A 13,398-nucleotide genomic window follows, 5' to 3' on the forward strand; every position below is an offset into this window, starting at 1 on the left:
TAAGAAGTTAAGTTATTAAAAAGTCTGAAGACCATTGCTAACAAACATAAGCCCTGTGGTTCTGGTAACTTGTACATGCTGTGCACTCTTTTTAAAGACTGAGAAATATGGATTTGAATTCAACGACTATATTATTTTATCTTTCTATTTTCCTTTGCTCTGATATTCTAATTTTCATTTTGTTGTAATTATGTTATGCTCTCAATTCATTTGAAATATAACTCTAACTTCAAAGTTTGACGCTACCTGAGATGATATTGGAGAAAAGAGACTATGTAAATATTATTGGAAACCTGTTCCTCATTCTTCGGCTGATACATTTAAAAAAATAATTTAAAGTTCTCAAAGTACAAAGATCTAAGGTCCAGCTTCCTCCCAACAATGGAAAGTCATGGAGTTGGGGCCCAGGAAGATCCAGTGAAAGAGCACAAAATTCATTGAGCCTTGCAGTAGACATTCCAAGGCCAATAAATAGTAGGATAATTTAATAATCCACATCATTTCTATGACATAAACAATGCATGTGGCTTAGCATGCCACAAAATAATAATAGCAAACATGCTCTAAATGTTTACACATATCAATTCATTTAATTTTCACGTTAGCCTCATAAAAATAATAATTGAAAAAATAAAGTGTATAAAGATAATATAAACATGTCTTCATATATACATCTATAAGAGGCAGCATGTGGTTTGCAGGAGCTAAATATTCTTCTAATTCTCTCCTAATAGTTAAGAAAGCAATTGGTCTTATTGAGATATCTGAATGTGTTGTGTGATATACTGTTTGTGATAATTTAGTTTTGAGCAGTGATCAAGAATTATGCCAAATGTTTTGAGAATACCGCTAAGTAATTATAGTTGTAAAAAAATAACAACTGTTACATCTAAGAGGAGAATCCAAAACTCCAGTCATATAGGCACTTGGTTTGAGGAAAAAGTATTACAATATAATGCTGACATTATTGCTGGAAAATGAAATAATTTAAAAAATACAAATGTGAGAAATTTTAAATTATATTAAATAAGGACTCACAAACGTGCCATGGATCTAAATGATCAGATGTTTAAGAAAAATATTTTTAGCATATATTAAACTTGAATAGGCACTTAGAAGAAGGAAGTGCATGGTAGTCCTCGTCCAAGATAGGCAAATAAGAGATGCTAAAGTAATTTAAAGAGACTGATGGACTACTACTGGATTTAGTCTTATTTAACATTTATCTAAATAAAGGAATACAAAGAGAAATATCTCACTGCCCCTTAGAGAGGTCAACCATAGGACAACCTTCAGCATGAAAAAATAAAATCATGAGTTAATATTCAATATAAATAACACATGTTAACATAATCATGAAAATATAACTCAAACTATAATAAAGTACCAATAGGTTCTGTGGTATCTATTAAAATCCAGAGATAGAATTTAGTAAATCCTTGTTGATCATTACCCAAAAGTATCAGCTTGATATGTTATGCCAAAAAATGTTGATACTAAGCATCACTGTAAAAGGAATTAAAAAAATGAGAAAAGGGAATTTTGTAGAAATCTACTATGTAATCTACAATATTCTCTACTTAACAGCATATTGATTTTTATAACTGAATAAAGGCAATTCAAATAAAATAAAAGATAAAAGAAGTATATCCATATTAGGATAAATGGTTAAGGCAGGCAGAAAAATCTAGAAATTCATAATAAGAGCTCTGGTATTAGTAAATCTGAATTCAGATTTGACCCCCTTCACTAGATGGGTGAACTGGGTTCAGTTATTTAATTTCGATGGGTCTCATCCACTTAATGAAAATAAAATAGAATGAACCTTATAGGATACCTATGAGGGCTCCAAATTAACATGTATGAAGTAGTAAGACAAAGTCTGACATATACCAGGCAACCAATAAATATTAAGCAATGTTAATATAAATAAATGAAAAGGAATGTATAGGAAACAAGAGATTAGATCTTACAAATGTTGAAACTGGGGGTGCAATGAATGGAATCATTTATGAAAAATAAATGACTAATATTTTTAAAGTTAGTGCTAACTTTATATAATATGGCATGGGTATGGAATACAAAAAGTGTATGTATAAATTTTTAAAAGAAATTTTATCAACCAGTGATGAATCCTAGAGTTTAGTAGGGAATCTTGGAATACTTGGTCATACATCTATAATCGTTTGAAATTAAAGTTATAAAGGACATCCATGCCAAAAATTAAAAACAAAAATTTCTAGATGTCACTGGCAAAGGTAGGATGGTGGCTCCTGATAATAAAACATCTTATTATAAAGGATTTGTATGTAAATATTGTATTAATTCACATGTGAATATGCTTCCTGCTCAACTAGAATATGATCTGTGCCTAACAACAAACCCCTGTAAGAAAAATGGCTCCACCGGCAGTACTTGATAGAATTCTCAGCTTAGAGTTAGCATGGAATAAACACAATGCACTTGTCAATTCATTCAACACCAAATAAATAGCTTACTTTATACAAATACAAATATGAAGGGAGCACTATCCCCGGGTGCAAAAACCAAATACAAACACACACACAGTCTCTCTTGCTTCACGTTTGCTTTAAAATACTTGGGAGAGGGATCAAAAGCACTGTCATATGTCATATTACTTAATGTTTATTTCTTAAACTAAAATTATAAATGCCATTACTTCAGCTTCATGAATTAAATGGTCATCTATTATCTATTACAAGAAAGCCCCTTAAAACATTGGTAGAATAAATAAGGGTACTGTTTCCCAAGCGAACACTCGCATGTGAATAATTTTACTATTATATATAATTGTTTTATGTGTACTTCATAGAATTATGCTCCTTAACTGAACATTTTAAGTTCTATGACAGTTTGTAAGTGTAAATATCTGCAAAGTTTTAAGTACCAATTATTTGAGCATCTGTTTTTCTAATTTTTTGTTAGCTACTTAAGAATACAAACACTAACTCACCCGGCTTTATAAACAATACTTATGGAAACCATTTTGTAGCGGCACATTAAAATCTCAGGGATAATGGATCATAATCTATTCACATCTCATATTCTAAACAACTCCTGAAATAGTCTGTGAATAAATATATTGCACCCAGAGGAAATGGATCATTACTTGAAGTGCATCCATTAATTTTATTACTTGTGTACAGTGCATAACAGACTGTTAGAATAATTTTAATTGTGCACCACCTTCCATGCAAGTACTTTAGAACTGCCACTTAAAGTGAAGTATTCCTCATCAAGTATATTCATCATTAGCCATGAAGCCAGGGTAGAATAATGCAAAACCCTGTGTTTTCAGTGCTCTCGAATTAGAAGAGTATTTGGAATGAAAACTTAAAGTTGCTAATAAATAGTGTCTGATTGTTTTGTATATTAAGCGAGGGTCATTACAAATTCATTTGGCATTCAATGTAACAGCCTAAAATATAACGGAAGTTTATTCAGAGTCCATGAAGATAGGGTCTGAGTATTATAGGCTAAATTCTAGAGATTTCTTTGACCACGCTAACTTTTATACGACTGCTATGTCATGTTTTTTTTTAAATAATACCTTTTAAAAATTAATAGCTTTATATAAAAGTCAACACCTCTAGTAAATATAATATATAAATTTACTAATATAGTTTTTTACATTATATTTATAAACATCATTGAATTATAAAGATAAAAGTCTGATTCCAACTAATATTTGTTTTTGTGACTAATTTTCTACAACAGTGATTACTATAATCTCCTCCCTTCACACACACACACACACACACACACACACACACACACACACACACACTGGTCTCTACCTTTGGAGATTAAAGAAAAATGTGTCTGTCAATTAACAAGATTTATTGAGTGTGAACTCTGTGTAGACCATTATCCCATGTGCCCCATGGAGAAACAGGAGACATAAATCAAATTTCCCAGAACTCAGGAAAGAGAAAGAGAAGAGAAAATGGGTGCAACTGTGGAAAGCTGCTCATTCATAATAGAGGGTCTGAACAACTACAAATAGTGAAGCAAACATAATGAGAATTTGGCTTTGAGGTGAACCAAACTGACTATAAAAATACCTGCCCTTGCCCATCTGACAAAATTTTGTCCAAATTCTGATGATATACATATGAAGTGCTTAATGAGTTATAAAACAAAATACTAAAAATACAGTTATGTAATTAATATTCGGAGCTCTCATCTGTGTGTTATCAGTCTATGCTATTTAATTATGCTCCTTAGCAGACTTACTATTAGGTATTGTGTTAAACACTATATAAGCTAATGCTGTGGGGATGATAGTTTTGAGATGTTCTTCTAGTCTTATATACTAATAATTACTACTTTTATTTAAACATTTCTTTAATGTGATTGTCTTCAGGCTCTTAATACACAGAAAACTACAATTAGAAATTAAAAGTGAAGCACGATTTAATTTAAGAAACATCACTAACCCTATTAGGTAATTAAAATATCTCCTCTGGAAATTGTGGTTGAAAGCATTCCACACCTTAAAGAAGGGGAAATTAAACTATCCTTATATATGTTTTCAGATGACTGTTGTGATGTCATTATTTTTTGGTAATTTCAATATTAATGAAACAACTTATCTAAACTAGGTTTTTAAATTCATGACCAATAGGAAATTATATATTTATAAATCTATATTATATATCCTTGCATATAGACAATGTATGGAAGAATATTATTTTACAAAAATTAAGAATAAGTCTAAGCATTTGTTCTAGATTGTCCTGAAATCCCATAATTTCACTCATACACTATAAAGCTTTTACTTCGAAGTAGCAAATCAGTTAAAAACTACTCAAAATAAAAATTTTGGAAATCAGAATTCATTAATTAATAATCAATAGTATTGATATAGTAGCAAGATTCTTTCCCATATTTAGTTGCTAAAATTTTATAAAATTTAATTATTTTAAACTTTTTTGTTTAAATAAAGCAATATAAAAATAAACCTCGAAGAAGTTTATATGTATCCTTTTTAAAAAATGGAATAAGTCAAAATTTGGAACCTCCCATTCTCAGTATCACACAGGTATAGGATACATAATTAGATCACTAGGTACACTTATTCTCATTAAAGTTCTAGGAAGTGAACAATTTCTTGAGACTAACGCTAATCTGATATATTGACAAGAAGTTTTATAAAGGTTATATCTGTGAAAAATTTCTCCCATAAGAAGAGGTTCTCTCCACCATTCAACACTCTATGAAACTGCTCCTCATACTTACCTAAGCAATAGATGTTGACAGAGGAACAGCAAATTAATGTTAGCTCAAAAAATATAGTTAATAAATAAAACATTAAAATTACACCAAAATTTCATGTCAAAAACCCCAGAAACATGATTTTTAGTTAATATTCTCTCTTTGTAGTGTTGTAGCCTCTCTATGTAGGCTATTAATATCATGAAGACCCCTTACACTCATAAAATAAATGGGACATTCATTAAAAAAATGTTCATGTATAGGTTTAAAGTAAGCAAATGATTTATGCAACCTCCTTATTTTGGTTAAAAAATAGATTCTAAATAAATTAATAAGAATCTCTTACCAAGTCCCTGCAAAATTCGTAATTAAATTCACAGTACAGTTGATAATAAATTTCACATTATATTGAAGATTAACTGTATTTTAATATGCTGCATATAACTTTGCATTTGATAAGGTGCAGCAAAATGAAAATTATCTTCAAATTGATCATAAATTCTATGCGAAACTGAACATGTGTTAAAAGAAATAGTGTCTTCAGTACATACAACTGATTTTTAACACAACTTTGCAACATCAAATGAAAGTCACTTCTACATTGTCATCGTGGTAATTTCTACACTTATAACGATTTTAAGACCATTCTCCACTACCTGTTTCTTAGTACCTTTCTTAAATTCTTTCAAGAAATTAATTGCTTCAGAACTAACATATTTTGTTTTCTGTATGTCTTAAGTGGTAATAAAAATTAATTTTTTTGATAGATATTTAGAAATGGGCAAAAGTGATTTGGAAATATGTCTGATGTACCATTTGGGGTCAAAGTGATATAAAATGTTAAGTATCAAGGAATTTTTTTGCACATCTTAGAGTTTCATTTTGAAACAAAATTTAAGAGTTACAAAATTATTGTAGATATTTTAGAAAAGTACGCTAACCTTACAGTAAATTATTTTAAGTAGAAAATTCAATTTTCTATGTATGTATGTATGCATACATATAAAAAAGTTTTAAAATATTTTCTTTAAAATAGCTATACTCAATGTTATTCTTCATATATATTTTACACTAAAAATATGTTAAATATTATCACAGTAGAAGATATATTAAATGTATATACATATATATTTGTATTAGTTGCATAATATAACATTATACAACAATAACTTGCCTATATCTTAAGTTTTGAGAACAAGACATGTAGTTAGAAGAAATAGATGCTTATATGAGGTTTTAAATGAAGTACCATGATTCAACTCTTGTTTCCTTTTCTGTAAATAAAATAATATATGTGATTTATATGGTTATGTTTTATTATAACTCCAAATCAAACTTGAGAAAGGAAATTCTGGGCTTGTAAATTTAAGAACTTTACTGAGCTAACTGTTAGGAAATCTGGTTTAGAGAAACCTCAGTTTGTATTTCAGCTTCATGAGCCACACAAATAAACTCTAGATTTTTGCTCTGTGCTAGTAGAGCTATCTATAGTAAATTAGGGTTTGGGGTCCCTCTGAAATATACCTGGAGTGGTACCCCAAGACACTTATTGTATGCCTGGCTTAACTCACAATTTACACAAATGAAAGTTTGGTTTTGAGGTGAGCCAAACTGACTATAATAATCCCTGCCCTGCAAGTTGTTCTGGAAAGGACCATGAAAAATAAAACAACAAAAAGAGAAGTTAGAATCACTGAGTGTACTTTTTAGTCATTATGTACATTGTTTGATTGAATGAAGCAGCAGAGTTGTGCTCTAGTAATAGACTAAATTTGAGCAAAAACACATATCAGTAAGACCATATCTCACTGGCATAATAAGAAGCTTAAAATTTGATCAATATGGTTAACCAATAAAGAATGTCTCAGATCAAACCTGTACCTACCCCTTACTGTTCTTTGCTTTCTATACAACTTACCATTTTCCTTCAGAAGCATTATTATTTTCTGCCCAAAATTATCATTGTAATTACCTCAATTATTATCTTAATTTTGCTTTGCTAAATAGAATTTAGTCAGTCAATTAATATTTAGGACCTAGTATATGTCCTGATTTTTCTTCATGCTTCCAAAAGTTAGAGCAATGAGGGCAATAGTCTAGAAAATTATAACATCACTAATCATATGATTCTTTTAATCCCATATGTAATTTCAACTAAGAAAAGAATCATTCCCTTATTTTTAAATTTTAACTGCTTTTTGAATATTTCTGTGTATGCTATTATCAGATGATTTGAGGTAATGTATACTTGGTACTTGATTATAAAATGAGACTATTTAAAAGTATAAATTTTACATCAGCTTATAAAAATGAAAAATTGATAATGAAGTTCCAAAGGGGAAATTATATAACAGCTACAAACACATTTTTAGATCATATAATTTTATTTAACATGAATATACTATTGTCAAACTCATCAGCTAAACCACTCAGCAAAATGCATCTAAACGATAACATTTTAGTATTTTGCACTAACTGTATATTCATGACTTCTAACCTAATTCTGAGCTGTCGTATTTGTTTATTTTTGTTTTTAAGCAAATACAGTCTTGGGGCTAATTAGAAAAAGAAAATAAATAGATTGTCTAGGAAGATAATTGAACTTTTTAATGCCAACATGGCAATTAAGCAAAAAATAATTTATACGTAAAATTCATGTCCCAGAATGTAAGCACATTCTAGAAAAAGCTGACATGAAAGACAAAAACATTTGTTATGCTTGGTTATGACAGTTTTATAAACATATCCTTTGAAAAATTGAAAAAAAAATCTTGTTTGGAAATAAAATCATCCCTGATTTTCATAAATTACTTATATCTGGAAATAAACGTAACAATAGAATAATGACAATTCAAAATAAGTTGAATCACACTAATGTTAATAATATGTTTTGTTCAGATAGCTTTAGAGGCATAAAGTGTTAGCAATGATTAATTCACTCATAGAAAGAAAAATGTTTTGCTAGCTTTGTACTTTCTTTTTACCTGACTCGTAAAAAGTTACAATTAAAAAATAAAAGTTCCCTTTAGGAGACATTTTTTATATGAATGAAAAAAATGAAAAGCAACATAGAAAATGTCAAACATATTATTAGCAAACAGGTATGATAATGAACTTTCTACATAATTTTAGTGTGTTTAGAAAAATATATTGCAAGAATTATTTAAAATCAGATTATAATCAATTTACATATATTATATGTTTGCTTACATTTTCAATTACTTCCGCAAACCTTGTTTTCTTAAATTATTTGGACAAATGCTAGCAGGATTTGCATTAAAATTAATTTCTCCGCAACAGATTGATAACACATTCTACCACATCCCACTTTCTTCCATTGCACTCAAAGTTGAATTTCTTATAATAATTTGCTTAGCATTAAGAAAGAATAATAAAAAGCTTACAAACTCACTTTAATTTAAATTTGTATTCAGGAAGTGCTTGTCTGATATAATTCAACTGATAAATATGAACCTATGTGTTTATCAAATCCCTAAGAAGATTATCTAAATCAACTCCATGTAATTACCATTCACCATCTGTTCCACCAGGGCCTGAGCTGATCTGCTGGCATCTTGTAGTTTTCTGTACTTCTCAGCTTTTTCTCGCTCTATGGCCTGCAGCATGATAGCAAAGGTGAGTATTTCAGTATAAGGATTGTGAAGCTACACAGTTATTATAATTTCTACTTGTCCTTTCAAGCCTTACGATATTTGACTCTGTCAGCTTATCAAGTGAATCTAAAGATTTGTTCTCATTTCTCCGCATCAGAAGCAATGGCAATGGAAACACAAGTCATTTTCATGCCAATTTGCTACTGTTTTTAATAAAATTTTTACTCTTTATTTTTTTACATAAAAGTTTCTGATGCATCGTAATGAAAGACTGAAAAAAAAAAAAGAACCAGCAAAGGCAAATTATAACAATGAAAGGATAAGGTGTAAGATAATTAAAATGGAATTTATCTTTTAATTATACACCACTGAAATTACTCATCATGAAAGTATATATTCTGTAATAAAAATCAAATAGAAAATCTAGTAAGTATATATGATGGGAAAAAGTAGAGTAGCATGACTAGTTGAAAAAAAACCACATTTACCTAAATACACAACTGCAGGTTAATTTTTCTCTCTAAAATGTCAAAGTACCACTATTTCAAGAATAAAACAAATTCAGTTTCAAAAAGTTTTCTAAATTCTTGTATTCATTTCTCCCAACCAGAGTTAACTTTTGAACAAAACACAATTATTTAAATTAGCAAAACCTAGCATTTGATACTGTTGAGTTTACCTAATATCTCTACAGAGATAAATTTTCGACCATGATTCACCACTATATTACTATAGTTATTAAAGAGATGTGGTTATAATATATATGTCCTAAAACAGAATATCCACAGAAAAAGCAAGCTACAATGCATTTAACATATAGTAATAGCAATACTTCTGTGAATAAATAATAGTATAATCCTAAGATTTCACTTGAGTTTGTGGGAAGAGGTTATTCTACATCAGACTAGTTTTCAAAACTTTATTTGGATCACTAGGCATTTAAACAAATATCTTAAGGTATAACACTGGAGTACAGGTAGGAGAACATATAATAGATACATGCACACTCTACATAGTGTTGTTTAGTAGAACTTTCTGCAAGAATGGAAATATTCTGTATTTGCACTGTCCAATACAGTAGTCGTTAGCCCTGTGTGGATATTGAGCACAAGAAACTTGGCAAGTGTGATGGGGGGAATTAATTTTAATTTTATTTTATTTATAAATTTAAATTTAAAAAGACACATGTGACAAGTGTCAATTATAATTGTACAGTGCAGATCTAGTCTACTTCCCTGAAAGCAAATAGTTGAAGACAGACAGCAGATATATAGTCATAAATACAGAAATCATAATATGGTAACATCAGAAATATTTTCAGAGAAATAAGTAATCATCTAGACTAGACTATTTCCCAAGCACATAAAATGATGTGAATGCTCATAAGATAATCCACACATTTTTAAATATTTCAAAAGATTCTCCAATTTAAAGAATAGCCACAAATGATTATAGACCTTTTAAAATTTAGTTTTAAGAGTTTTATGAACTCTGGTTATTGGATTCAATGTTAAGAGTGCAAAATGCTAAAAGAGCTGATAGACAATAGACTATACCCAGTCAGGAAAAAATATAATACATAATATACTATTAAATTTTAGCAGAATAAACAAGGAATAAAATAAAACACTATAAAATGATAACCTTTTTAAAGTACTTATAACAGCTGGAAAATATACATTTTTCATAATACTATCAAGGGCAGCCAATGAAAACTCGGGTTCATCTCATCAGTGGGAAAACTCCAAAAGTAATAGACTCATTTTAATATCTTGAATTTTTTACACAAGCATGTGGGCAACCATGAAAGGTTTTAACTTGCTATCTGAACTAACATGTCTATGAAAAAGAAATAACCACATCCTATTAAAGGTAAGGACCTAGGAAAAATTCCCGAATTCACATTTTCTCAACTTTTATCATCTAAATTCTCTGTCCTTAGCAGCTTGTTGGTACACGTTTTACAATACTTTAAAGTTGTTCTCCATTAAAAGGTAAATTCTATTTGTAAAGGAGTCTGAGCACTCTAGAAAAAAATAAGCATTCTAATTAAACATGTAATATTCAGAACTATCAAGGACTATAGCAGGATTTGGGGTGTCCCAAATTTGAACTATGTCATTAAATAAATAGATAGGAGACAGATGAGAGAAAATATATATATGCATGTGTGTGTGTGTGTGTGTGTGTGTGTATATAAACAATAGGAACAGTGACAAAAACTGTTTTTTGAGTTACTGTTAGACATCCTTTTCTATCAGAGTGGTTTCTATTTTATCTACATTGAGTTTTTTTAACACGAAATTATATAAAGAGTAGAATAAGAACACCACATTGTCTTTATAAATGATGAAAAGAAATTATCAATAGCCTTCTAAATGTCATGACCATTCTCTCTTTATTCTATGCATTTAATGAAATAATCAATTAGTATTAATAACAGACAAAATATAATTGAATATATCAGGGTAATATTTGAGCTTAAATATCTTGCTTGGTTAATCACATTATCCAGGGTATTCTAATATAAATATTAATAACAACAACCACAACAACAAAACAATCTATGAAATAGGTACTATTTCTCTCTTGATTTGTCAGAGGAAGAAAGTTAAGACAGAGAGCTTTGTGGATATTTGAAAACAGGGGCATGACCATGATAAAAATGGAGTTTCTTATACCATCTACTAAATAACAGTTTATGTACATTATTTCACATGTATGTCATAATAATACTGTTGGATAGAAGGAATCAGCATTATGTTATCCTATTTTATGTAAGAGAAACTGAGCATCAATAAGATTAAGTCATATATCCAAGGTATATGTTTTAGATGCAATATTAGAACCCTGATTCTCTGTTTGTAAAAGAGGTCTACTCTCTTTCAAACATGCTCTGCTGCTTCTAGGGGTATTTCAATGGGAATGAATTAAATAAATTTGAACATGTCTGACTAAAACACAGCAATGACCTGAATAGTTTAAATGTAGCCAGAGATAACATTCAAGATATTTAATCATTAATGTAGCATAGGCACCAAGTCAGAAGGAATTCCTGGACACTTAAAATAGACAATGCTATTCTCTATAGGCTGATTGGCAACTCTATATACAGATAAATTACTGTCCCCATTGTCAGATGTATATTATATGCAAACTGAGTAGCTGATGGATAGAGAATATACCCAAGAAAGAAGCAGTTAATGGCTTCCACATAGTTGCCAACGTTTAGATGATAGCTGAGTTCTGTTGAGTGACATCACTTTAAAGACAGTGAAGAGTCCAGAAAACATTTAATTTCAGACACAGCTATAGAAGGTTGATTTAAAATGAGAAAATATAGGGTAGCAAGGAGACAGCAAAGAAGGTAATGAAACGTTTTGGAGTCACGCTGTTCTCAGTTGGTTTGAATTGTCTCCACTGCTTACCACCTGTTTGACATTTAGAAAGTGAGTCAACCTTTCTGAGCCTCAGTACATTCTATGTAAGATAAAAATAAAGATACCTACCCTCCAGGGATTCTGAAGGGATTAGAGGAAGCTCTTCATATAACCTATTTCCCAAATTGGGACAATTTTTATAGTAAAATGGGAAGCTAGAAATAATTGAGCAGTGACAAATGGAATGACATAAACTAAGAATGTCCCAGACAAACTGGCACATATGGTCATTCTAATAAAAAGTGATCTCAATAGTCTTAAAAACAAGTTTAGGAAAATTGGCTCCAGGTGGATCTGAGCACCTTGCTCACAGAAATGTGTGAGACATTTCCAAATAATCATCACATATAAAAAAGTGTTAAAGATGTTGATTAAATAAACATCACTAAAAGTCTTTTTTTTTTCCTAGATCTGGCCATACATGCATTTGTTTCAAATGAAATAAATGAACTTCTGTTTTAAAATAGGTCGAGTTAGTAGTTTCTAATGCTTCTACTTTCTCTCATTTCCTTAAATATCTGTAAGTCACAAACAAAAAAAGTAAAATAAAAATTACACAACCACCAAAAACTAAGTCTGGAGAGAAACATGGTTATGGAAAAAGAGGGGGCATATCCTGTGCTGTAAATAATCGTGTGCCACCAAGGTGAAAAATTGGTCTTCCATGGATCTATCCTGTAAAGTAAAAACTGCCCCTCACACCTATTCCCTTACTCACCTCTGTCAAAACTACTGCTATTAATGTCACCATTAACTTCTATGCTACTACATTCAATAGCTGATTCTCAGGCCTCAACTTAGTTATTGACATATTTTGATTCAGAGAGTTCTTGTTACAAATATTTCTTAATTCGGCTTTCTATATTATAAGCACAAAAATTTTCCTCCCCCCTCCAAAAAAAAAAAAAAAGTCCTTTACTCAATCTCCTTTGCTGGTTCCTCAACTTGCTGTCTATATTTAGCACGTCCTATGGCTCGATCTATATTTCCATTTGTTTGGGCAAAAAAAAAAAAAAGAATCATTCTTAGCTCTTCTCTTTCTCTTAAATCCCATGTTCAATCCATCAGAAAATCCTGTTGACTCTAACCTCAAAATACATCCAGAA

At 30.1% G+C, this 13,398-nt stretch overlaps 1 protein-coding gene across 8 annotated transcripts in view; it reads right to left on the minus strand.

Moving 5' to 3' along the window:
- DMD (dystrophin) overlaps nucleotides 1–13,398 on the minus strand; it is a 2,254,165-nt gene that overhangs the window by 1,259,181 nt on the left and 981,586 nt on the right. For all 8 annotated transcript variants that reach the window (XM_036227209.1, XM_036227208.1, XM_036227211.1 and 5 more), the window contains one exon: nucleotides 8,768–8,855. In XM_036227209.1, coding sequence (XP_036083102.1) covers nucleotides 8,768–8,855 — 88 coding nt within the window. The remainder of the gene's footprint in view (nucleotides 1–8,767; nucleotides 8,856–13,398) is intronic.

This window comes from Rousettus aegyptiacus, unplaced genomic scaffold (assembly GCF_014176215.1).
Source record: "Rousettus aegyptiacus isolate mRouAeg1 unplaced genomic scaffold, mRouAeg1.p scaffold_m13_p_9, whole genome shotgun sequence".
NCBI classification, from domain to species: Eukaryota; Metazoa; Chordata; class Mammalia; order Chiroptera; family Pteropodidae; genus Rousettus; species Rousettus aegyptiacus.